Here is a 27,886-nt window from a genome sequence, read left to right on the forward strand (position 1 = left end):
TGTTCATGTTTGTAGAGCGAGAGCCAACACGTGCTACAAATAAATGACGTATGGCGATGCAAACAAGTGCCTTTATGGATAATTTCCCTTTTGGCTTCACATGATCATCCAACCCTTTTCAAGCTGGTGTTCCTCCAACCATGGTTTGGAATGACAGGATATCCTACTTTATACTGTGGATGTTATCACATTTCCCTTAAACTGGCTCGCTTACTGGCATGCACTTTTCATTCCTGTTAAATAATCTCTTCACTTGTTATTTGGAAGTACCATGAATGATGCAGCATCTTTCAACCCAATGCACCTCATTACATGAATCGCTCACCTATTATTGTGTGCAAACGTTTATAGCGATAAACAAGTGGATGAATCTCATTATATTTCTTGGTATCACAGAGCATGTCTGAGTCCCGTTTTGTATGCAAGTCATCAATTAACCACCAGGATCGAAATAACATTAGGCCACAGCAAATGTCACAGTTTAAAAGGCAAGTAACCTCACCATAACGTCATATGATTTTGGCCTTTTTTAATTCTCTGTAAATCCCTCTGCTTCCGCTGTCATTTTGATTCACCGCAAGTCGATTGTGTATAGGTTATTGATCGGCACATTTTCCTGACATTAGGCTCGCACTGACACGGTATAGCCAATCTGCCGGCGTGGTATGAGTGCACGCCATTTGACTGTTTCATTATTACTATCACCATTATGACATTCCTGGTGAGTGCCAATGTGTGAGGCATGAATGCCAAGAAAAAGAGTAGCCAGGATGACCTATGACAAATTCTTGAAAGCTCCCGTGACTGAGCAAACAAAAGTTTCCTGTCCACTCTCTCAACTGCTTTTCCTGGTTTTCGACAAGAGTGGGTGGAGCCTGCCTGCCTGCCTGCCTGACTGTGTAGGAGGAAAAGAGAATCTCATCCTTAAGAAGCAGAAGGACAAGCAGGTTGGCGCTCACACCACCTGCACGGCCACCGCGCTTGGTTGGACCGGCGCCCTTTTCATCAGCTGCCTGCGACTCTTTGGGAATCCAAAGTTGCTTTCGGGCGTCTTCCCCGAGAGTTTGGAACTTTGTCGCTGAATCGTTGACATCCTGTAAGTAAACATTAGCTTGTGTCCTGTTTGGAAACTGGCTGGTGTGTACATATGGGTTGTGGATGTGTACACTTAAACAAGGACGAGGGTCGACTGTTTCGGTTGCTCAGGGTGTCACGTGAGTAAAAAAAAAAAACCTTAATCCTGCAGTAAGAGAGGCAGCTGTTCCTGTGTTGGAAAGCCAGTCTAAAAATATGATTGAAACATTTAGCATCTCTGCTCTATTTTAATTCCCTCTCAGCTGTGACACTTGAACATGGTGAGCTGCTTAAAAGGCATCTGATGTTTCGAATACCACCTGAGGCTGTTGGTAAAGTAAACAGTAACAGACTCTTTTAAGACTTCTACTCAGGCTCCAACAAGTTGATTTAGCTACAGTGAAAGCACAGTTGCCAAATTAAAATCTGTACCAACCAACATTGCAATTAATCACTTTTAATTAGAGCTGAGATATGGTGCTTTTTTACGACAGGGAAACCAAAAAAATTTGTTTTTGGGGGACTTGAACATAATAGTCGCCTTTTCATTCATTTTAAGGGAGAAAAATATTTAATATAATCAAATTGGTTACAAAACGACTGCATATAGTTTCTTGGTCAGAGAAGCCCTCGTAACGACAATGTGGTTGCCATAAAGATGAGTTTTGACAGCCCTGCTTTACAGCTTGAGAAGAATGTACGCTTTGTGCCAAGAGCAGTATAATAGATGGCATCAAAATTTGCTCGGCTTTGATCACAAATATCAAATAAGCCAATAAAGAAGGCGAACAAAAAAAAGAGAACAAATACTTCCCTTTAACTCCTGTGGTTACATAGCTACCACACTGGTAGTGCCGTGTGTTGACTAGTTTGTATTCTCGACATAAAGTTGAAACAAGTATTTCAGTGTCACTCAACCTCCTGCTACACAACATATGATCATCGATGTCTTCATTGTATATTCATTGATTTTAAAATGAGTTATGGTATGCATATTTTACCGAAGTCAAATTCCTTGTTTGGCACGCTCAAACATGGCGAATAAAAACTCTTGAATCTCTTGAATCTTGAATCTCTTTGTCTAGATTATATTTGAAGAGTACAATTTCGGGTTTAATCCAGAGAAACGGGTTTTGGACGATTTTTCTTTGTGCAGCCATTTTGGAATATTACCCCTGCAAGAGGGGTTACAATACAAAACAAAAACATGTTCATTCACCTTATGATGATTAACCTTTTGCCATAGTGATGATGTGGATTTCCCCATGTACAACCTTTACAACATCAGGCAGTGACACTGAGCTGAATAAGAGCAGCGGTGAGTCAATTGAAAGCTACAGATACGTACATGGGGGGGGGGGGGGGGGGGGGGTAACTGAGGCAACACAGATTTGTGACAGGGCTATATCCCCCCTCCGGTTTGGCCAATATGTGCTAAATTCCGATGCTACCTTTGCTGTCCTCTTCCACCACCTGCTCCCCGACACTGAAAAATAGGGGTGCTGGGAGGCAGGCATGCAAGAAAAATGAGATCAGACCTGCAACCCCTGGGTGGAATTCAATTGTGCGTGACTGTCCAATTTTTCTTGAGGCCACAGACGGCGGTCGTGTGGAGACGAGGGGGTTAAGAGAACAGTGGTGGATGGAGGAGATGGGGCGGGCGTCAGGGGAACCATCTAAAGTTGTAATAACGGACTGCTCATGGTTCACCGCCCGCTCTTGCAGTTGACTAAATCCTTGTGCAAAACAGTTGCATAACTGTGTATTCCGGACACTGCACAGTCATGCATGTGGCTGATGTTCTCCACCCAGCCACGCACGGAGGGAGTTGATATCTTCAAAAGACTCTTGCTTTCCAGTTGGCCTTTCTGTCTTCATTAGCTGCACTGGCAGATCCCTAAATCAGCCCTAAAAGGGAGTGGTTGATAACCTTTTGAACTCTCCCTTCAAGCTCTTGATTGACTTGAAACTGTGCTGTATGTCCCGGGGCTGTTACACTGCGCTAGTGTTGCATTCTTATCAGCTAATCAAAGTATCCTCAGATTTTGTAATACGTGTAGATTGTGAGTCAGTCAGCTGTGTTGTCGCAAACTCTAACGTAATGTAACTTTGTATGCGTCACAGGAAAAGTTCAGCATCCGTTCAAAGAAGCAGAAAAGCCACTGCCTCTTTAAAAGGAGAGTTGTGGATTTATGATGTGATTGCTCTATTGCTAAGGCAGGTTGTGTTGCAATACTAATGTCGCCGTGCTACAAATCATTTAAGTCTAGTTCAGGGCGGTCCTCAATTTACGATGGTCCCAACACACGACATTGGAAGTGATTTTTATACAAAATATTTACGCCTGTGATTCTGACATTTCAAGGTTACTTCTGGTGCGAAATAAACTAGCCTTAGGCAAGAACATCCTGTGCTGCAATACACGTTAGTCTCTGTGTTCAATGGTGCAGCTCTTGCCGCTTTTTAAATATTCATTTATTATTTGTTTTGTTAGTTTTATTTTAAGTTAGGTTAGGTACGAAAGGGACTAAACCCGAAGGAAGTTTTGAATTTTTCTGACATCTTAGGTGGGAAGAAAATTCCCCTAGAAGCATTTCTTCCCACAATTTGCCCTCTTTTCGCAAGTTCTGAAAGTTCTGTTGGTTTGTTCACGATCTGCGAGCAATGTCCAATAGGATCACGGCCGCTGTGATACGACGGACGGGACATCCTGCGTCACAGAACACACACGTGCACATGAATGCACTTTGCTCATGTCTGGCAATGTTTGTTTGACATGGGTTTCACTTTTTCAACTCTTCTCTCGCTGTGTAGCTACACTTGAAGGAGAAAGTATGTGAACCCTTTGGAATTTCTTACATTTCTGCATAAATTGGTTGTAAAATGTAGTCTGATCTTTATCTAAATGACAACTGTAAATTATCTTGATAAACATTTTTCTTCATTCATGATAACAAGTTGTCCAGGCCCTGAGATAGCAAAGCCCACCCATACAATGAAGCTCCCCCCTCCCTCCATCCACCATGCTTTACAGTTTGGATAAGATTCACATGTTGCTTTGCTGTGCCATTTGTGTGTTCCTCCCAAACAATTCAACTTTGGTTTGGTCTGTTCAGTTTATTTTATCAGTAGTGCATCCAAGTGTTCTTTAGCAAACTTCAAACGTGCAGCAATGTTTTTCTTAGACAGCAACGGCTTCCTCTGGGGTGGTCTCCCATGAACCCCATCCTTATTTCATGTTTTACGTATGGTGAATTTGTCAACAAAGATTTCTGTTCACTCCGGGGTTCTTTTGTTATTACATTGAGAAGGATTCTGCACTGCGCTCTCAAAGTCATTTTTACGAGACGATCGTTCCTTGGAAGAGAAGCAGTAGAGTTGATTTTCTTCCCCCCTTTGTAGACAATTTGCTTAACCTTGAACTAATGAACATCAAATGATACTTTTGTAACCTCTTCCATTTTCATACAAGTTTCTATTTTATGTCCCTGAGATACTGTGGCATGACCTCAAGAGAGCTATTCACAGCAGACATCCCAGGAATCTGGCTGAACTGTAAGAGGAATGGCCCAAAATTCATCCTGACACGTTTGATCTAACAATTACGGGAAACGTTTTGGTTGAGGTTTCTACTAAATAAGTTGAGACTAGTTATTAAATCCAAGACTTCACTGAAAGTGACAGTTTTTTCCCCAATAAAAATGATGAAAACATGATTGCATTAGTTACAGCAGACTGTTTATTTTGATAACCAAACTATCTGTTATGACCAACGTCTGCAGAAATTTAAGAAATCCCAAAGTGTTTTCATGTTTCCTTCCACTGTACTTCTTCAGCCGCCCTGAAAGTGGTGAGAAAATATAAAGTGGCAAATTGCTTCCAGCCCAAAAGTTTGCCTTTAATTATTCCTATGCGAGCTGTGCTGCTCATGGATTCCCCTCTGCTGAAGCTTTCTCTTCACACTATGTACATGTCTGGTCATCATAAATCATATTCTTACACATTAATATTATGGTCAGAAAGAACAGCGTGGTTCATCTTAATTGTATGACGATGCAATCACGCAAGTTTCCTGAATTGAATTTCATTCCTCGGTTGTAGACTGCGGTGGGTTCTTGAGTTGCGTTTGTCTTCTTTGGAGGCATCCTCAAGCGGAGGGTTGGTTTTGTTTTCTTGGCTCTTCATAGCTCAGTCTCGCTCCCACACAAACACTGGGACCTTTGTACCTCCAGAAATCTCATTCAGGAAGTTGGGTTGATGATACTTTGAAGAATTACAGTATTCACCTCAGCTTTACACGCTTGCATGTGATGTGTATGTGATGGTCACATGAAGAGTGAGGTTCCAATATGTCTAGCCTGACAAGTCTTGCTGGAGCCATCTTGTGTGTGCCACCTCCCCCCCGGCCATATAGTCAACAGACGGCCCCTATTCAAATGATTTAAAGGGTGAATACGTTGCACATTCATTAATTTCCAGCTGCCCAACCCAAAACGATGGGCCAATGAATGACAATAGCTGCTTTTCTCACTACAATGTGACAATATTTGTTGGCTTCTCTGGGTAAGAAGATGTTCTATGCGTGTGTGTATTTTGTGTTTTTACTGGCTATTTTTTTTTACCCTCACAAGAGCCATATATTTGTTTTTTGTGCGCAAGATGAGTTGTTTTGTGTTCACTGCAGCATTACAGCATTCAGTTGAACCGTGTTTCTTGGATATTTATATATTATATATATATTATCAAATTTGAAATACTCTTGAAATGTTGAAGAAAGAGACCCTGAATACAAGCAGTCGTCCCTGAATACAAGCAGTCGGCTTGTATCATTTCTTTACAAAGGGACGTCACTATCTACTGCCGTTTCCTGCATATTCATTTTACACGTACATGTTAATGGGGATTGTTTTAATGCTGCTTATCTGCGAACCACTTTTACTCACTACTGGGCTAGCCAGGTCTTTATTGGCAGCCTGAATTGATTTGTTTACGATATTACATGTTGTAGACAAGCATTGACGAGGACTGTTGATGACAAGGCGCAACGTAGGCTCTGTATTGACACTGAATTACTACGTCTGGCAAACACCAGGTAAATGTGTACCATTCCTACAACGTAAGAAACGTCTTTCTTTGGAGCATCAAAAGATGCTAAAATGGGCTGGATAGTTTTTTTAAGGTTAATGACAAGGTTGCAGCTGACTAAACCTTAGGTGCCTAAGGTTTCAATGACGGCACATTTGTTTGGTTTAGTCCCTCTCCAGAGTGAATTTCTATGGACTGAATCATATCCTAATAATATGTAGAGTTCTCATCTCAAGTTCAACATGACCATGTAAGGTACAGGACTAGTGAAGGTTTCCTTTTCCTGAATTCTTTGTAGAATTTTAGCAGCCCAACTGACCCGGAGGAATTGATACCGAATGTTAACATTCAACAAACAGGTGTCAAACATAATTCTGTATGTTACCACTTGACTAGCCAGACTTGAAGCTTCACTTAGAGTTGAACTTCCAAAGTTACATCACCTCAATGTTGTAAAGTTCTGAATTTGACTGATACATCTGTGACTCTTAAAGTTGCGCAAACTGTACCGTCATCTCTAGCAGTCCTCATACGAGAAAGACTCAAGAGTTAAGAAATTAGGTTCCAGGTGAATATGTAGTTCGGAAGAGAAAACTGCAATCATCACAAAGGCGGCAACATAAAGCCAAAAGACAGAGACAGCTTTGTTCATCGCCTCCTTGTCAGATCTCTACCGGAATTTTCTATTTCGCTGCTGTTTGCTGTCAAGCTAGCTCACTATCAGCCATGGCCAACGTTAGCTACTCCTCGACCGTGGCGCCTTAGAAGGACCAGGCATTTTCATTACAGAAAGGTGAACAAGGAGGGCTTGATTCATGTTACATAATAAACCCGGTCTGATCTACTGATCTCCTCCTCCTGAACAGATGGAGTGTGGATTTAAAAGCAAGGTGTGTGCACGTAAACCCTTTGATTGGCCCAACTGCAATTCTGTCAACTCCTTGGTGTGCCCATCAATTACATGCGTATTTGTTAGTAGCTGAATGTTGGCACACTTGAGACTCCTGCTTCTTAAGGAATAGTTGAGAATATTCAATTTCAAGATCAAATCTTCCTTGGCTTCATGCAAATCTGTCCGTGTGCGTGTGCTGTCAAGCTTGCTGTTGCTCTTTCTGCTGCTGCTGATCTGGCTCTGAGCTGAGGAAGTGAGAGGTAGGGGAGAAAACAGTCACGTGCCGAGCAAGACGGCTGTAAAAAGACTAATTAAAACATGTGCTGATTGATATTGTGGAAGTGGGAGAAAGGGGGAAGACAAGAGGATGATGTATCCCAGAGTTGCGTGCTGTGGTGTTGGAAGGACTTTTGTGGAAAAAGACATTTTAACAGAAGCAGGCAGAAACTTTCACCACTGGTAATAGTCGCTCGCTAAAAAGTAAAAATACAAAAATTGTGACACAATCCTCTGTTGTGAGGACAAGAGGCCAAGAAAGGGAGTTACTGTACACAATTTTAATGCAAGTCATTATTGCAAAAAAAAAAAAAAAAAAGCTGTTTGCAGCTGTTATGGCCGTTGGACCCCCCCCTACACACACACACACACACACACACACACACACACACACACACACACACACACACACACACACACACACACACACACACACACACACACACACACACACACACACACACACGCACATGCACGCACACTTACTTTCTCTCTTTCAAAGAATTTTCATTTGAATGAAATCCCTCCCTCAGTACACTGTTGTTCTCACATGGGGGGAGGGGTCTGATTGGTCAGGATGCCTTACGAGGTAAACCAATGAATGCGTAGTCCCGCCCCTAACTCCACCCCCTGAGGGACGCTGAGGTCCAAGGCCCGGCATGTGATTGGAGGGCTGTAGGAACCAGACGTGGTATTAAGTGCCGTCCCGTCTGCTCCACTTCAGTACTGAGGAGAGTCCCGACTGGCTGCCAGAGTGTGTGAGTGTGTGAAAGAGAGAGAGAGAGAGTGAGTGTGTGTGTGTGCGTGCATGCCAGGATGAGACTTCCATAGGCATTTGATTTGGACTTATTTTCGCACTCCTCAGGACTGGAGTTTGCTTCAGATCACATCTGGACACGTTGACTTGGGGATGTTGTTGTTTGCCGGCTGATCCGCCTCAGCTGATCTCTGCTTGAAGAGTCTGACCAGTGACCCTGATAGACGGCTTAAATCCCCCCCCCCCTCATTTGGGTCACCGCCGAACCTGACAGCGGTGTCCTTGCCGGACCCGATGTGGAATTTGACCCCGACAGACCCCGACCTCGGAGAAGCCATACACTGAGGCCGGACTGGGGGAAAGAAGGGTAAACGAGAACGAGGAGTGAGAATATCAGCATAGAGAGTGGTAAGCATGTTAAAGGGGCTTGGAGGGGGGAAGGGGAGCGTTGCGAGACAAGACAAAAGTACAAAAGAGTGATTTTCAAGCTGAGGGAGAACATGTAGGAGCTTCATTGTCCATTAAAGTCTCACTTTTGTTTACTGACCCCTTGTGTTTGTTGTAACAAGAATTGGTAACCATCAAGTCACACCAAAGCCAACCTTTTTTTTTACCTGATGTACACATGCTTTCAATCTCAAGGGCAGAATTTGGTTCTGTTTTTGTAAAAAGCAAAAAGTAGTACATGGTACAATTGGGCGGCAAGACGGTGCACGAGTGCTTAGCATGTGTGCTTCACAGTTGTGAGGTTCGGGATCAAATATCAGCCAGTGTGTGGAGTTTGCATGTTCTCTGCCTGCTTGCTTGCTTGGGTTTCCTCCAAGTGCTCTGTCCGGGTTCCTCCCACACATTCCCAAACTTGCTGTTGTAGTTGCATGTTCGACTGGACTTGAGAGTGTGAATGTTTACTTGTCAATATGTGCCCCTGGGCTGGCAACCAGTATACAATGTGGCCCACTCCTGACTCCAAAACTCAAGGCTGTAGCGCACCTGATGACAAGCGCTGTTGAAAAGGGATGCTTGGTATTGCCACTATTTACATCTGTTGCTGCTGACCACAGCAAGGAGGCAAATGAGGGCCAGAAAACAGAGCACTTCAGCAAAGTTCAAACTGTCCAGCAACAGAGTAGGCACAGTACCGTAGAATGAGTATAATATGTAATACACACGGTGCATTTTGAAAAGAAGCTTTTTAATGTGGGGAATACAGTGAGACCTCCTCGTGATGCTCAACAATTTCTCAACCATTCATGGTCACCTTCACGTCAACAAAAAATTTCTAAGAGTCTTCAAGGAAACTAACAAGCATGTTAGGCATGTACTTTGAGGACGCCTGAGTAACTTAGCTTAAAACGTAAAAATGCTGACCACCATTGTGGCTCTTCTAAATCAAAAAGCTTGTGACTACAGTCAAATCTTCTTGCTGTTTCTCAGCTTCGCCAGTATGCCAGTGGAGACCCTGCGGCCCTCTGACGGTCGCCTGGCCGGGGCCCCCTTCACCTCCGCCATGCCCTTCAGGATCCTCACCAAGGGGCCCGACTACTTTCGGCGCCAGGCTGAGCCGGCTACCCGCAAGCTGAGCGCCGTGGAGCGTCTGGAGGCGGACAAGGCCAAGTACGTTAAGAGCCAGCAGGTGGCGCTGACGCGGCAGGCGCCGGTCAAGCCGCCGATCATCCGCAAGCCCCTTGTCCCCCCGGCCATGATTCTGCAGTGCCACATGGGCACTCCCCCTGCCCGGAAAAGTCCGCGCTGCCCCACTAGCATGGACAGCGGTGGCGTGAGGGAAGGACCGGGAGGGAGACGAGGACCGCCTCTCAATTTGGATATTTTAAACAATCTCATCAACGACGTATGTGACAGCCCACTGCCCTCCTCCCAGTCGTCGTCGTCCACCTCCCCCTCATCCTCGTCCCCTTCCTCGGGCACCAAGAGCATCGGCAGCAGCTTGTCAGCGGAGCACGATAAGAACAGCCGACTCCTGAACAGTCTCAAACCGCGGAGCGCCGCCGCCGCCAACTCGACCACCTCGTCCTCCACGTCTTCCCCGCTCAACCCCAGCCATAGACCTCCCCCTGTCCCGGCACGGGCGCCCCGCATCCTCGTCCCATCGGCCTACGTCCCTCCAAATACGGTCACGGTACGCAGGGTAGACGTTCGACCACATGCAGAAATGAGGAAACCCCAGAGGCCCCAATTCAGGCCCCGACAAATTGCCCAAGGTCAAGTCACGCACACCCAGGTCCTCCCGCCACCTCCGCCAGCACCCAAGAACCCACCTCAATCAAAAGCCACCACGCCGTCACCCCCTTCTTACCTGCCGCCCAGCCCCATGCTGGTCCGTGCAGGTATGATGCCGCCTGCCTCGCCCGCTTTCACCCGCCTGTCCAACGCCAGCTCCAAGGGCTCCGCCCGCAAGCACCCGTCACTGCACCGCTCCAAGTCCGACCTGAGCGACCGCTATTCCCGGGCCACAGCCGACCTAGAGCGCTTTTTCAACTACTGCGGGTTGGATCCCGACGAGGTGGAGGGCATGGGCGGAGTGGAGCGCTTCACCAGGGCCAACTCAGACATTGTGTCCATCTCCAAGCTCCGCAGCGTCAGCACGCCCAGCTCAGAGTGCGGGGACGAGGCCGAAAGAGGCCGGGAGGACTGCGAGGACGATGAGGACGGGCCCGTCGGAGGCAACGAGCGCGTCCCCTACGGCATCTCCGTCATCGAGAGGAACGCTCGAGTCATTAAGTGGCTCTACGGCATCCGACAGGCACGAGACACTAACAGTGCTGTTTCGAACGTGTAGACTAAAACTCCACTTTTTGTTGTATTTATACGAAGAAGGGAAGTCAGTCGTTTCATCGTTTGTGGCCTTAAGTCTGACATTTTCATGTCCTTCCGACGGAGACTCACGTTTTACATTTGAAGACTTTTGAGGAAGTTGTAACAGGCCCTTCCTTTTTCACTTGAACAATGTTACGTTGTATCTGTAAGTTAGCAATAATAGACTGACGAGGGTGGTTCCTCATACAAAGCAACGGTACTGGCTCTGTGTCAATCTGCGTCTGAGCGTCGCAGAGAACCTCGCTAATGCTGTGAAAGTCACAAAAAAAGCTTCCATCAACAACATATTGTATTTTTCAGTCACCTTTGGCTGCAAGACTGTTCATCTACTCGTTTTCGTTGGCATGCAAGTGTATTTCTGTACATTTGTCACTTTTTGTCACAAAGCACGCATGTGCTATGTACTTCGTTGCACCGACACTCATGTTTCAAGTCAGTAAACATCAAGATACTAGCAGCTTTCATTTGTGAGTGTGTGTGTGTCCGCTCATTTTTTGGGATTAGGCTGCGGGATGAATTGTGTTTACCTCGCATGTCCCAGCACAAAGCTGCTAAAATGAATAACAAGTAGCATGAAAAGAAACAACAGATTTTCATTTTCGCACTCAAAATGGTTTGATCAGGGATGGGCTACAGAACATCCGCGAGAGCTTTTTATGCGGCGTGACATGCAATTGAAAAACAAACAAAACCTCAGAGGAACTGTTGTAAAAAAGCCCTGCATCATTTAAGCCACAAATGTTGATAATACTGTCACATACAAGAAACAAATCCCCTTTTTTTTTTTTCCATAATCCCTCAGAGGACTTGAACTCACCCATGTTAACGTTTTACTAAAGAATTCAGTCATGGATTTAAAAAAAGTGTCTCAGGAAATGTTTGGCTTACTAACACAAATGGACCAATATTTATTTGGAGAATCTATTTTAATGTAGTCAACACTTGTGTACGGGACTTGAATTCAATCTGAAGTGCAATCTATTCAAAGTCCCCCCCCCGCAATTATGTTGAAATGAAGACACACCCACACACGCGTACAAATACACCGTGTGTGTGTGTGTGTGTGTGTGTGTGTGTGTGTGTGTGTGTGTGTGTGTGTGTGTGTGTGTGTGTGTGTGTGTGTGTGTGTGTGTGTGAACATGATGAAAATCTCAGTGTGAATGCGTCTACATAATCTTACTGCAAAGGTTTTTTGTTCTTTTCCCAGGACATTCCTCCTTTAAGATGTCATGTGTCACGGGTTTGACAGTAGCTTCGAAATACGGATGCACAAAGAGATCCGAAAGGCTTTAAAATGGTGTCTTTGAATTTATGATTAAAACACAGCTCAAGAGAATTCACATTGTCTGTTGACTTTTTAACTTGTTTTTTTTCCCCATGATAATTCTGTTTCTGGGTTTGAATCTTAGTTTTGGTCTCCCCGTAGGAATTTGCATGTTCTTCCGTGCTTACGAGAGTTGGCTCCCGGGACGCTTTGAGGCTCCTCATTTACAGTCAATTGCCAAATCGTTAAAGACAAAATTGTTATGATCACCATAATTATTTTTGTTTGTGTGTTTTACCTCCACCATTGAGGACCAAGCAGGTTTTCACTTTTGTTTGCAAAATACAACAAAAAATTATTCTTGCCAAAATGTTTTGGTTGTTGGGTCATGGGCTCCGGAAGAACAGTACACATTTTGGTGCACGTGCGTGTACGGGCTCTGTTTTCACGCACGCTTCCCAATACATGGAATTGGCCTCCCCCCAGCTTAAGCGGTCTACCGAAGAGCTTGTGGAAAGTCACACTGGCTTCCCAACATGACATCATGGCACACACATGATCCCAACGTGTGGTTTTGATCTACAGCTTTCATGACATGCTATGTCTGATCATGCGGCTGCTGTGGGGCGCCGTGATTCCATCTGCAGTCTCACTTTGGGCATTGGGACAGTGTTTTTTTTTCTCACCTTATTATTACCTCCTCTAAGGGGGTAATCTTTTTGTCCATGTGTGGCAGGAGGGTAGCAATTCAAATCTTGAACAATATTTTTCATCAAAATGGAAGGCAATTTAGAGTCACCAACGTATCATGCGTTTTTGTAAATATTTGATGTTCAAAATTTCCTCGGAACAAGAAAAATTGGCAAACATACTAACATTTGTGACCTTGAACAAACCCTGACTAAATCTGACAGAACGCGTTCCAATTCGGTTTCGGATGAATAACTGCGAAACAACCCCCAGAGTGTTGGAAAGATTAGGAGCACCAGCGTGGAGTTCAACCCTTCAGCTGAGTGTGGCCGTTTAACGTGCCTAATTTTCAGATAGGCGGTGGAGGTGGTACCCCATTCGTGGACTTCAGGCGAATCGTTTTTGGAGATTTTCAGCAGTTGAAATGGGCCTAAGTAGAGATGTCCACTTGCATTTTGAGGCTGGTTGATCCCCGTATTATTATCCTTTTACTTTTGAAAGCGACGTCTGTATAATGATTTGCAATGGGGAAATTATGATAGCTTCCTTCCGTGACGTCATCAACCAAGACATGGAGGGGAAGGGTGTGTGCCCCTATTCATTAAAAGTGGGCATTTTTTAAAGGCATTAGTTGTTGCATTATTTCTCCAAAATGAATGGATAAAATGAAACCTCTTTTTTAATTTTCCTGATCAGAAGATACATAAACTGGGCTAGTAAATGAAAAATGGACTATCATCGCTTTTGTGTCCTTTTAATCACTAAAAGAAACATCCATTATCAAATTAAATCAAAACTTACAAGAAGACATCTGTTCTATCTTCTCTCCTCACATTTGTGTTTTTGAAAGGCCTGAGTCAACGGTGAAGGACAAGATTATTTCCATGAGGCGACATCGCTATCCACTGAGGCTCCCAATCAGGAACAGTCTGAGATACTAAGGCAGATTGTTTATGTTGGAGCCATTTGGAATCGCTCGTTCATAATGGCATGGGCTTATTCCCATGTTTTCACACCGCGACAGCGTCATAGTTACATAACCGGGAGCGGACTCCTCTGACCCGGCGGCTTTTCGGTAAGATGGAACACATGTCCCAGGACGTCTCTGCCTGCTGTGCTCTCGGTGGACAATGCACGCAAACAAGCATCAACGTCAGCGCCGTGCACCCGCACTTGATCTCTGGCTGAGCGACCATATGGTCATATTTACTGTGCGATCAACTGAGTCCTGGCATGCAGTTAGAATGCACAAATGCTCACTCACACGTTGCCTGTGTGTGCTTTAGCCAACATTGTTGTTTGCAGCCTCTGCTGTGGGTTGGCCTGTTGAATCATTTTTATGCTTCAAATGCTTCAAGCTTTAATTAATTTACAGTTTGGCCAAGCTACCTCAATAGCTTAGGGTAGGCTGGACATGCAGGAAATTCACACGTTATGTATGACCCAACACTAACAATTTTGGTCAAAAGTGACTGACACCTGTGATTTAAAGAGGCCCTGGCATGTTTTTGATCATGAATGTGCATGCCCCAGAGTGACCAAGTCCTCAAAGATCGGTTTGTGATGTCACCAACCCTGCTTTTTGCGGTTTTCCATGTGTCAATATTTCTTAAGGTGTAGACGTCAAAGACCAAAATTCACTCATTCAATGCGAGGCTAACAGTAGACCTTCCTGGTGGAGCCATTCTACAAGGCGAAATTGGGGATTTGGACAGGGTTCCGACTCTATATTTGGTATATGCCACACGATAAACTTGTTCTTGACACAAATGGCTGTTTTGTTTCTTCTTGGTCTACTAGAATTTTCTTGTCTTCAGGAGAGAATCAATACAGCATGTTGGGTTTTTTTGTTTCTGCGCAAACTACCATGTGTCAATGATCATAATTAGAGTGTTTGGATCAACTTTCGATTGGTGTTGTCAGTCGAGCTAATGTGGGTTCATCCATCTTAAAACTTGCCAGTTTCAGTAAACATAGTGAGAGCGGTCTGATTTTGCAATTAAGTACTGTCCCTAGAGTAGCAATAAAGTATGTCAGAGCTTCATATTGACATTGTGCATGTGATAAGCTGATTAAGGCCCTAAGCCGGATGGCATCTCTGTGTTTTTTTGTTTTTTTTAACGTATCTGTGTACGTATCTCATGGGAAAGCCAAAGCGGGTTGTCTGTGTTAGCTTAGCACATTGTTGCAGTGCATCACTCGGGCTCCCCTGGTCTGTTGATCCTTCTCGCCATTGTCCTCCTCATGTTTGTTCATCTCAATCATAGCTGCACCGGCCTCTCAATTTTCCTTTTAAGCTTTGTTGTCAGTGTGCATAATTACAGGCATTCCCTGTGAAATGGTGAAAGCCGCATGTGTTTTGATTTGTTCGCTCAGTAGCAATGATTATTCCCATGCTTGACAGTATGACAAAGCCCGCAAAAACAATGTCAACTCTGCAGACTTCGCTTGTGTCTTTTTTTTTTTCCAGGCCAACCCAAGTATTTCTGCTGGAACCAAAACATTTTCCGTCCTTCCTTCAGCACAATTTTGCTGACAAGTCAACTTTGCGGTTGAGACCATCCAGGACGCTGGATGGATTTGTGTGTTTGAAAAGATCATCTACTGCATTTTCCCCCCTTTTCCCCCTTCATGTGTTGAACAGCAGCATGTATTTCCAAAGTACGGGCATATTTGTCTGGCTAAAATGAATGAAGTAAAGGGATGTTTTTGTTATTAAACTGCGGACATCAGGGTGGACTTGTGGTGTCTCACTTTTGTGACGTTTGCAGGTCCAATTTTGGGTTTTCTTCATGTACATCGGCTTCCTCTCGCATTCCTCTGGCTTTTTTAACCGTGCACCCCTACTCAAATGTGATTGGTTTTGCCAGAGTTGTTGATTGTTCAACCAAAGCATTCATCTTTGCAATGCCATCTTTAGCATATCTGCAATTGCTATGGTGAATTCATAAAGATTATTTTGAAACCAGCGGAAAAAAAAAATCCATCATGCACAATGTGATGTTTGTTATAGTGGGGGTGTTGCAGCTGACAGATGACGTTTGAGTCTGATTTGGCGTGAAAGCGTAACGTGGGGTTGTTAAGAAGAGTGTGACGGCGGCCACAAGCGCGTGTCCAATTTGCGTCTCTTGTGATTTGAACAAAATCAAACACTTGTGATTAGATGGCAATCAAAAACTGGTTCTTGAGACTAATTTGATTCCTGCAAAACAATTGTTTTGTCATTTTTGACGGATAGTCTGCATGGTCTGTTGGCAGGTTTTTATCATTGACAGTGGATGACTGTTCCACATGAGAGCATTTCACTACATTTAAGTGATTTATGTGAGAAAATATCAGTAATAGTGTCTGGGGTAATCTAAATTAAGTATGTTTATCATCGGCCTTGTTTATATTGAAAATGTGTGTGCATGCGTGTGTTTGAGTCGGAGTACAGCTGGCACACAGCGATACAACAGCTGTCTTTTTAGCTGTGGGAAAATATCCGGAGGAGGCAACCACATCAAGTTGATTACGACATCATGGAACATTGTAAGAAAATGATATGATTATGATTAGCTTACAATAGTCCACACATGTTTTGGTCGAGAGAACGATGACATTTTGTGGACTCAGTTTGAGTGTTTCATGGTTTGATTTTGGCTGAACAAAGCAAAAAATAGATATCTCATATGGCTTTGCACTTGACACATTGGCAGGTCTTGCACAACTGCCAGGTGGGCTGCAAAACTTAGCAGATGAGACAAGTTAACTGTTGAAATCGTCCTGAAGCAAAGTACAGCTGCAAAACATTGTCCTTTCATGGTGAGCCAGGGGCACATAATAATGAAGATAGGAAGAATCTTGCCTGGGGTCAAAATGTCACCATCATAACATATTTATTCACCGTACAGGCAATGTTTTAAATGAGACGTTATCCTGTTTCTCACAATTTCCAACCGTTCTCAGGTGTCTTAAAGTCCTTGTAAAGTCATAATAAATATCTCTGTTATTTAATTTTGAAAAAATGAACAAATTAAGAAAGAACAGTATGGTCAGTAAAATAAGGTTTCGAAATTGTGAATTACTTCTCAAACGCTGTGGGCATGTCTGCCAAATGTTCTGAAACCTTGCCCTCCTCAACTGCCAACTGTCAAATACCACTACGTCTAAAATCTTTCTAATGCCTGCATGGATATCATGTTGGAGGAACAAAAATATACTGTAATTGCTTAAAGTCTCCGGTGGCTAGAATATATCCCAGCAGGTCAAAGCAGGACTCTTTCATAGCGTAACCAGAGGCCCTGGCCACAAGGTAGCTCGCAAGCTTGCAGGATGTCGTAAAGCTCGTTAGTCATTAGCTAACTGGCACGGTGTGCTAGAACTAGCTCACGATTGCACCGGCGTGAACACAGAAGCAACCTCACTTTGTATGCATCTTAGAAAACCAACGGTTTTGTAAACAATAGCCACCTTTTTAGCTTCCTATTTTCAGCTGCTTCTCTGATATGCTTTGCTTTTCCTGATCTGAAAAGGAGCTCTCGGGAGTGAAAAGATGATTAGAATTGGCTACAAATACAGCACGTAGCCCACTTTAGGCTGCAGATCAAAAGCTGCCTGCACAAAGCTGAGGCAGCTCAGTGTTTCAGCTCAGCAGCGCTACGTCACTAATGTGCTGGAGCCACATGACACACTTGTAAGGAGCACACTCTAATGTTGGGAATGAAAGTGGCATCATGCAATCAAATATACATGTTTAATGTTTGTGTGAGTGACAGGAAGTGTCTGGTCGTCTCCTTTTGTCTGACAGCGCAATTTCTCTTAGGATCAGCGAGATGTTAAGACGATTTTCTTTTAATACATCGCCTTCTTTTCATCACGCAGCAACAACACAGCACACAGCTGGAGGCACGCAACGCAACACAAGTGCAGCCATATGATAGCTGCCACAGTCTTCATGTGAAATATTGTGAAGAATTCCATCCATCCTCATTTTGTAATTTCTTATGTTTGTCATATCATTCCAAGGCCACAAAAACTTATTAGGCCTACTCGTGATATAGAGCAGGGCAATCTACAACCCAGTCTAAGTCCAACTAACACGTATGCCATCTAGTGATGATTGGTGATATCGCAACTTCAAACTTCACCTGACTCCTGCATATTTGCAGTTTGGCGAATTTGCGTGTGCTGCGAGTGAGGACCATATTGGTGATATTGAAACTTTCAACCTTCACCCAACTCCTGCGTATTTGCAGTTTTGACGAATTTGCGTGTGCTGTAAGGAGCATGAGTGGCGGTGTTGGTGGTGGGAGGGCAATCTTTGGGGAATTGAGGCTGGGGAAGTAACAGTTGCAAAGACCAACAGTTTTTGACCCGAGTAAGGACTAGCGCTACAGAAAATGGAAGCATGAGCAGTGGAAGTGGAACACTTGAAGATGTTAACAATGAAGTGATAAAACGATGTGTTTTTAAGAAAAGTGCGACGTTCCTGTTAGTATTTATCTCGTGCTGAGATTCCGTAATGGTCGTGTCATGCCGCACCGCTCGTTTCATCTTCAAAAGGAAATGAGTCTCAGTGGCTCAGAGGCAAGGCTGTAAACTAGGTCGCCGCCACGAGACAAGCGCATTTGCAAGACGAGAAAGAAAGTTTACATGTGGGGCGGTTGGGGGGGGGGGGGGCAACGTTGTGCATTATTAAGGTGGAATGGCTTGAGCCTGAAACCCTACTTGGATTTGTTGTGTCTGAAGCCAGGACACGTATACTGGTTTGTAAGACCTTAAAAAGGGAAGCCAAGTCATTTTTTTATCCCTTTGAATGACTTTGATGGGAAAGGAGGGAAAACGGCTGAATTATTGCTACGTGTAAAGTGACAAATGTGAGAACTTGTTACCCTTCATGAACATTTTCCTCTGCAGCTTATTTTCACTGATACTCTTCTGTGAGTTTATACACGGGCAAAGATAGCCAAAGAAAGCACAAAAAGCTCTTTGAAATTGTCTCCCTGGCAGACGAGGATGATCAGCTGATTCCAAGTGTCGTTGCTCTGCCTTTGCTTGACTTTTGTATCAGATTTTCCTGGAAATGTTTTGATCAGACTCAAATGAATGGATGTATTTTAGTAACGCCACAAGGGAACTTAAAATCACATGTACTAGAGAAAAGCCTGACAATTTTAAGGTACAATGTCTAGATACACACATACTTGTTTTTAAAGTGTGACAGGACCAACACGTGACGAGTAAAATATTGGCAAGTTTGTGCTAACTTAGTAACGTCTAGTGTAATGTGTGTGTTTGACATACACAGGTCCCTATTGACTTTATGTGGGTGTGCGTGTGAACAGTAAATCACTGTCATTCAAAACTAGTGCACCATTATTTCACCAGACTGCATGTCCAACTTATGAAATATGTAAACCCGCTCTGTAAGTACTTTGCCCGTTATGCCTGGCCCCTTTTTGCGTGTGTGGAACAGTTGGAAAATAAATTCTAAATAAATGATACAGAGGACTTGGCTTTTTGAGTGCTTGCAAAAGGCTTGGATTGGGCATGTACATTCTTGACGCACCTTCACTCCGGTAACTAGATTGTTACCTAACCCTAACCCTAACCCTACCCCCCCCCCCCCCCCCCCAATCCTCACAAATCCAGCCATCCATCAATTTTCTTTAGCACTTGGTCACGAGCAAGTTGGAGCCTGTCTCAGCTGACCGTGAGTGAGAAACGGGGTACACCATGGGCTGGCCCCCAACCAATTGCATCTTTTAACATCCATTCACACGCACGCCTACTGACACCTGACCCCAAAATGCAGAACTGTGAGTTTCCCAACACAAATCCAACAGATGAAATCACACACAGCTATTCACATTAAAGGAGCAAGTCAGTGCAGCCACCATTTCCCGTACCTGTGATGCATTCTGGCTTGGCTAGCAACATGCTATTCTACACACACAACACCACACTATGCAAAATTTGTCACCTCCATCTAGTTTTCGTAATCAACAAGTTTTTTGGAGTGCTAACTGATAAATGTTCTTCGTATTGTTGTAGTATGGCTTCGGGAGGAGGCTATAGTACCCATTTGGGAATCCACTGCTTTAAATGTTATACTGCCACTACTGGCCTGGCATGCATACTACAGTTGAAGCAACTGACTTCTGCGGCTCCAGATCACTTCGTTTTGAACCGATGCTCCGGTTTGGCTCGGCCAGCAGTGACACGAATGCTTGTGGTCTCGATAACGGAACAATATGCTCCCCGGCTTTGAGCAAAGAGGGATCTGAGTGGAAAAAGACACATTCTCGTGGTGGATCTTGCAGGAAACCTCAAACTGCACTGGTTAATAAAATAAGATCGGATTACAGACACACATGAACTGTCTGGGAATGGAACCCAGATCGCAAGAATGGAGTTCTTATATGACACCACTTCACCAGCAGCGCGACAGCATTTGTTTAACTGCGTCTTTGTGTTGGTTTGGGATCAATTGCTCACAAAAGCCTTCAGACCAATGCCTGACAATTGCACAAAGGGAAAGGAAAGGCTGATTAAAATAAATCATTTACTGAAAGCCGAGGAGGGAGGCGGTCAGAGGGCAAACCAAACTAGAGGAAGAAGCAGGTTATACTTTTGTTTTCAAGTTGAAAGCACTTCTGCTCCTTATTGGCCATGTGAGCAATCCTCTTTTTTAGCTCAATCTGAAGTTGTCTTGTGTAGACTACCTGGATAAATAGTCTAACTAAATGAAATAATCCAAACTACCTCTAAAGGAGTTTCGTATTTTAAAATAATGATGGACGGACTGACGGATGGATGGAATACAGACGTAATGAAATTGTCTAATGGCTTCTTTGCGTGTGCCTTCCTGCATGTTTTATGCAATGAAAACTCTTTACTGCGGTTGAACTGATGCAGCATGCTCATGTGGAGCAAAATGCACTCAGCAAATTAGGCCTGGCACTAAAGCGCTACAATTCGTTCTTGCAGGCAAAAACACGCACACTGAGTGCAATGTCCAGTGTACTTCCTGTTCCAGTGTGAGTTTCTTTCTTAGTCACTGGTCATCTTCTTATGCAAACCTCCGCGGACCCTATGTTGTCTGCTATATGCCAACAGCCACAACAATGTCACAAATGTTGCATTCAGTTTGTACATGTCGATGCAAAACTCCCTCAGATAAGATGTAAGATGTTTTGGATGCTTCACATGTGCAGACAGTGATGAGAAGATGAAGACACTTTTATCACACACACGCACGCACGCACACACACACACACACACACACACACACACACACACACACACACACACACACACGCGCACACACACAAAAGCCCTAACCCTAATTTGGAACTATACTTTGAAATCCTAACCCTAAAACCCACTTTGAAACCTTAAACATAGTTTGAAATGCTAACCCTAGTTTGAAACCTTATTTTTAAAGTCTCAACCCTAATTTGAAACCATATTTTGAAACCCTAACCCTAGTTTGAAACCCTAACCCTAGATTGAAACCCTCCTTTGAAACCCAAACCCAAGTTTGGAACCCTACTCCGAAACCCCAACAGTAGTTTGAAATCCTAATTCTAACCCTTAAACCAAGCCCTAACTCTAGCCCCTACCCCTAACCACCTAATACCAACCCAAATTTGAAACCTCACTTTAAATCTTTAACCCTAAATTGAGACCCTACTTCAAAACCCTAAACCTGGTTTGAAACCCCAATTTTAGTTTGAAACCGTACTATGAAACAACCCTAGCCCTAGTTTGAAACCCTAACCCTAATTTACAACCCTACTATGAAATGCTAACCATAGTTTTAAACCCTACGGTGAAACCCTAACCCTAATTTGAAACCCTAGCCCTAATTTGAAACCCTAATGTTACCTGTAATGTTAATGAACCTTAGAAGCCCTGACCCTATTTTAAAACCCTAACCCAAATTTGGAACCTTTGTTTGAAACCCTAACACTAGTTTTACTTTGAAATCCTAAACCGAGTTGAAAATCTTACCTTGAAACACTGCCCCTACTTTAAAACCATAACCCTGATTTGAAACTCTATTTTGAAGCCCTAAACTTTGTTTAAAAATAGTCTGAAACCATAACTCTACTTTCGAACGTTTACCCTAGTTCGAAACCCTGCGCACATTCCACACCGCATCCATAATAAATGAAATCAGCAATATGCTTTTACCAAACAATTAATACCAAATGTTTTTACATCATTTACTAAATTATTATTAGTAAGGGCACACTTCTATAACAATACAAGCACAGTTATGGTTCAACATTGGGGCTATATCATAGAATCCTGTACTTCCTTCAGTGTAAGAGTAAGATAACAATTGATTTATAGTATGTTGCAACTTTACTTTGCTACATACTGCACTGTTTTACTGTATTAGGTTTTGTCTGAGTAGTGAAAACAGTGTGCTATTTGTGCCCATGATGAAATTGCCTAATGGCTTCTTGGCTCGTGCTTACCTGCATATTTTATGCAATAAAAAAAAAACTATTCACTGTGTTTGGAATGATGTTACTTGGTCACGTAGAGCCAAATGCACCCAGAAAACTGTGTACAATTACAGGATCTAATCCAAGCACAGGAACAAACACATGGGTGGGTGCATACACACACACACACACACACACACACACACACACACACACACGCACACACACACACACACACACACACACACACACACACACACACACACGCATACACGTGCACACATGAATGAGATAACACCAATGGGGCCTTCAATGAAAAATGTATGTTATGATCTTTTGCTGTTTGCTATCTCCACTGAATATTTCATCATCAGTCTGACTCTTTGTACGTTAGCGCCATGATGTTGCCGTGGCTATGTGGGACAGGAAGCCGACCTCTGCTACTTCCGCTCTGATAACGCCGATCTGTTGAAGAGTGGGAGGAAACCACATAGGTGATGAGATTAAGGCGAGGTGTGGTTGCATGATGACTGCCAAGTGATAAAATGCCCCCCACCCCACCCCTCTCAAAGAAACAGGAGAATTGGTGGAACATGGAAGATGATGGAAGAGTTTACAGAAATGGGACCATCACACCCTGTATTGAGAAGACAGAGACCCAGACAGCAACAACAAATATAGATAGCATTGGACCCAAGGATGTTTTGTCTTTGAGAGGAGCCAGGAATTGTATGCATGCATGCGTGTGTGTGAAAAAGCAAAAGTGCGAGGCCAAACCATCATCCCCCTCTAGAATACGGTGGTCACAATTTACAATAATGGATTGACCTCATTCTAATTTCCATGTGGTCAATCCTAACACCCCCAAAACTTGATCCCGCCATTCTGGCATCCCCTAATCTTCATTTGGACACACATATTCTCAAATGCCACTAGCGATTAGGAGACGGGACAAACATCAAGTATTGTGCTGTATGTGTGTGTGTGCTTTTTTTTTTTTTTTATCTTGCTGCATCCAAAAATCTGGCATTCGTTTCACCTGACCAAAACTTGAAACATTTTCTACATCCCCATTAGAAAAGTGGATCTACGTACCCAGCACCCTGTACCAGTTGTGTGTGCGTGTGTGTGTGTGTTTATGATTGGCGGGCCTCCAGGGAGAAAGAAAGCAGCCAAATCAGCCTCCAAAAAATCCTTTTCATGTGTGGCCGGAGCTGTGCTTCTTTCTGTGTCCTGCTTATCTCCCTACCCGAGACGCCGGTATCGTTGTCTCGGCGGTTCTGACCGTGTAACCAACACCCAGCAGTACGTCACCAATGACAGACGTGCCACTCGCCATTCTTCAAGTCATCGAGTTCAGGTTTCTAATGTTGTGACTGGCTGAGGAGGATGCCACTTTTGGCAACTCAACTGCAAATGAGGGGGACGATGTTGTTAGTAGGGGGAGGCTTCAAGCTGTTTATTACCATACTCAACTGAAGTTTATTATCAAACTAAACATAATAAGGGCACCCTTCTGAGCTTTTTCTCACCACATCGATCTTACTTTTCCATTGCTGCAATAATGCAATGCATCATAAGTGTGAAGCGTAACAAAGCCTTTTTTGTCATGATGATAGAGAATTGGAAGATGTAAAATAATGTGTGTGTTTTTTTTTTTAGTCTGTTGAGCAAAATGTCAAAAGGAAAACTGCAGCTCAGACTTGATGCTACTACATATGAATCATCTCGCCCCCTGGAGCAAGCTTCGGCGCATCCAACCGCTCACATTGGGCCAAAGGCAGAAATAATGAATTTATTTGTTACTGCGTGCGTTACCCCTGCCCCCATCTGCAAATGTACTGTACACAACAGAGGCTGCCAAATGTCAAGTGAGATGTGGGGCAGTTTCCTCAAGGGCAGATATGGTCCCGCGTCCAGCTGAGCGTGTGGTTACCACGGTGACCCTTGTCTGTCTCCATCACCACCAAGGACGGGGGTTGGGGGTCCGCAAGGCATTTAGCGCAATCTCATCTAGTATCACCCCAAACACAGAGTGCACTTGTGCTTTTTGGTGACTGATTCATGTCACAGAGGAGTCGTTTAAAAGGTGTGAAAATGCTGTGAATGAGGTTTGGGGTCTTGTGTTGCCATAAAAAGACGCACACACACACAAACACACAAAGAGGCAGGATTGTCTTTTATCAGTGCTTGATTTGGCGATTAACAGCAGCACACATTGCCCGGGGGACTTTATTGCTCCGATGAACGCACAAGCTCACTGACTCATTGACGCGCTCCATCGTGACGGCTCCTTTTAATGGACTCATGCGGCCCGCATGCCACTCATTGTGTATGCTCATTAAACGCATGGAAGCGCATTTCGCTGGCCAAATAACATGACACTCCTTTTTACATATCAATGCAAATGATAAGGACTCTTTCCACTTACAACATTCCAGCGCTTAAAAGGATGCTTTTGTTCTTTTGATGTCTTCTTCTCCTGCCTCTATGTGACAAGAGATATTTTTAGAAATACTCTCATCTGCTTTCTTGTTGTTAGAGATGCTCTGCAATCAGCAGAGTGGAAATCATGAATGGTAAACAGAGGCTAATGAAAATTCATTGTATTTGATTTCTTTGTTCACATTTCCGTAATATACTGTAGATGCAGAAAAGGGAAAACAGGGACTTGCTAGTATGGTACTTTTTTTCTACTTCCCACTGCTAGTTTATTTTTTTATTTTTTTATCTTTGTGTGGTGTATTTCAGACTGGACAGGAAAGAGGAAAATGGCACATGAACAGACAAAAGGTGTGAAAAAAAGGCTATGTTGCGATGGATTGATGGGGTGTTGGGTCAGAATGCTGGTGGCAGTAAATGTCCCTTTTGGGATGGAGCAAGGGGATGTCCAGATTTATGGTAGCCTGCAAGGAGGAAGTTAAGAGAGCAGATTGGATCCTTTTCACTCAACCTTTTTGCTGTTTTCTAGTGTCTTCAGTCAATATCACATAAAACATTTTGATGCTATGGTGACTTACACATGCTATCATTCGCTACACTATTTAATACATTGTGCCATACGGTGAATGGTGCTACATCTTTTACTTTCAGTGTCTCTGGCAGGGTGGTTGGGGGGGCAGTGCCCCACCAGATGGTGTTTTCTTTCTTTCCAGTATGCATTATATTCACGGTATCCTTTGTTTGTGTCTGTTAGAGATAAATTTCCTAAAATAATCTCTAGGCGACCCGGATAAGATTTAAGCAACTGTACTAGAACAGGGCAGCAAAAGCAGTGCACACAGTGGTCGTTCAAAGAATACTTCTCTTCTCTCACAAACAATTACATACATAGATAATTACATACAAATGTGTAGAAATTTGATTCCATACTTTTTTAAGCAAATATCTATTTATTCCCATTTACCCAAATTTGTACTTCCCGTAAATTGAAAAGCGCCGTAGTCTATCACTGACCTAAGCCAACATTAAATTCAAGTAATGAGAATCAAAATACAATTACGTCAATATTTGCACATAAACTATTCAAGGCAATAAATACAAATCAAATTAATTTAAAGTTTCAAAGCTCTATTAGAGCCTTGCTGGCTGCACCATGATTGGAAAAGAGTTTTGAACCATGTAGTGTAGTGTAAATCCAGCCATCCATAATCATTATAAATTGGAAAAAAATCAAACATCAAACAATAAAAGACAGCACTGTAGGTTTCCTAAAATGTTGGTGCCCCACCAATTTTTTTCCCCCCTCATGTATAAACGTCACTGCTTTTGCCAACTGTGTGGAGTGATTGTCTGCTGCCATGGAGATGCAGCCTGCTCCATTTGGCCCAAGAGATACTAAAGTGCACAAAATACCGGTAGAGCGAGGATAAGAGAAAATAAGCCTCTTCCTCCTTTGCCTTTTCCTGTTGATAGCAGTAGTGTCTCTTCCTCACATGGTCCAGCTTAGCTGGCTAAAGTGGGGAAAAAATCGACTGTCTTCTCGCACCCATTTATTTGTGCACAATTTTCTCATTTTGTTTCACCTAAATTAACAACAGGACTAACAAAGTCTAAATCAAACCAATTGGTTAAATGCAACATAAATTACACTATTATATTCAGTATCACTTTATGTATTTTCATTTAGCACTGTAAAAGGTGGGAGCGAGAGAGTGAGAGAGAGAGAGAGAGAGAGAGAGAGAGAGAGAGAGAGAGAGAGAGAGAGAGAGAGAGAGAGAGTGAGAGAGAGAGAGAGAGAGAGAGAGACCTATTTTCATGCCCAACACAAGTCTAGCACAAAGTGCAGTCCAACTACGAATGAGAGGAGATTTCTTCTGGTATTTTCGCAGATGCACGCAATTAGAGATGGGGATTTGCGTCGTTGTGGGAGCGAACACAGCCGACTTGTTGCCTGACCAAAAGAAGTGGCTCCTCTCATTCCTTTTAAATTCAGTGTAGAAGTCGAGCATGATCTACATGACAGAAGCATAAACTGACTCACTGGAGTCCATCACCCCCTGCAAAGTATGTTGATAAGTAACTCAGAGATCTTGCGGATGATATAAAGATGGCCTGGTGATCACAGCGGGCCCATTGAGACTGCCATCATGCATCCATGTGGTACTCTTAACACCCAAATGTGAGAAATGTGCCAAAGTGGCTGAGGATAAACTCGTCGAGCACTTTTCAAGGTGTTGGACACATAAAGCAATGAGGTAAGACAGCCCAGTATTGTGTGCCACTGTGTATTGTGTTTCTGACAGTTTGTAATTAGAGTTGGTCTAAGCCTGAAATTGACAGTCACCCTAAAGGCAGCAGCCATTGTGAAAAGCTTCACCTGTGCTCCTATATGCTAGTGACTGATGTTCGAAAGTTCTTTCACAGAGGAATGCCAAGGCTTGGGTGTCAATACACGAAGAATGTCTCTTCAAACAATCTCATTGATCAAGAATTTCACCAATCGATTCGTACTGGGATAGGCTACGGCAGCCCTGTGACCCTCATTTTCTGACAATTGTTTTTCATAATGAGGAAGTTGTATTCAAACAATTCATTCAATTGTTTAGCAGATGAAAAACAGCTGACAAGATGACGGCTCGCTAGGTAAACAAACAGACAGACAGACAGACAGACAGACAGACAGACAGATAGGAAGCCGTGACAGACAGATAGGAAGCCGTGACAGACACACAGGAAGCCATGACATCCAAAAATGTGACATGTCTGCATGAAAATAAAAGAGTGAAGGCTAAATGTGACAAGTCAGCCAGTTGTATTCAAAGTAAAAGCATTGTTTTTTGTTTTGTTTTTTTCAGAAGACAGCACCAGCTACCCTCCTAAATCACTCTCTGCTGATGGCATTCCGCTCCCAAGACCGAATGGCCTGTAACTCTGCTGACCTTTAGCTCGGCTGTTAACTCAACACAAGGCCTTGACCCCCCAGGAAGCAGTGTTACTATAGGCCGAGAAGATATACGATACTGACCGACACCCGAGAAAGAGGAGGTTGAAAGTTGACAGTGATGATGTCCGATGAAGGCATGCTCCTACATTAGTTTTGCATCTTAAATGCTTGCACACTATACACAGGT

General features: G+C 43.5%; 1 protein-coding gene and 1 long non-coding RNA gene across 4 annotated transcripts; both read left to right on the forward strand.

Moving 5' to 3' along the window:
* The first annotated feature begins 959 nt into the window (after positions 1–959).
* Positions 960–11,984, forward strand: wu:fa11c10 (protein FAM110A). Of its 2 annotated transcripts, none has more exons than XM_037266134.1 (2): positions 960–1,096; positions 9,519–11,383. In XM_037266134.1, exon 2 carries the CDS (start codon positions 9,529–9,531, stop codon positions 10,879–10,881), a length of 1,353 nt encoding a protein of 450 aa, XP_037122029.1. In that variant the 5' UTR covers positions 960–1,096; positions 9,519–9,528; the 3' UTR covers positions 10,882–11,383. The 2 variants fall into 2 exon arrangements, with proteins under 2 accessions (XP_037122029.1, XP_037122020.1); XM_037266125.1 differs by lacking the exon at positions 960–1,096 and adding an exon at positions 7,989–8,492 and having other exon boundaries at positions 9,519–11,984.
* On the forward strand, positions 992–27,879 carry LOC119131669. 2 transcript variants are annotated; one of them, XR_005099694.1, is made up of 4 exons: positions 992–1,100; positions 16,299–16,404; positions 26,953–27,010; positions 27,611–27,879. It is a non-coding gene; the product is annotated as an uncharacterized LOC119131669 (long non-coding RNA). The 2 variants fall into 2 exon arrangements; XR_005099695.1 differs by lacking the exon at positions 26,953–27,010.
* Positions 27,880–27,886: the final 7 nt, after the last annotated feature.

Source organism: Syngnathus acus, chromosome 2 (assembly GCF_901709675.1).
Source record: "Syngnathus acus chromosome 2, fSynAcu1.2, whole genome shotgun sequence".
In the NCBI taxonomy this organism is placed as follows: domain Eukaryota; kingdom Metazoa; phylum Chordata; class Actinopteri; order Syngnathiformes; family Syngnathidae; genus Syngnathus; species Syngnathus acus.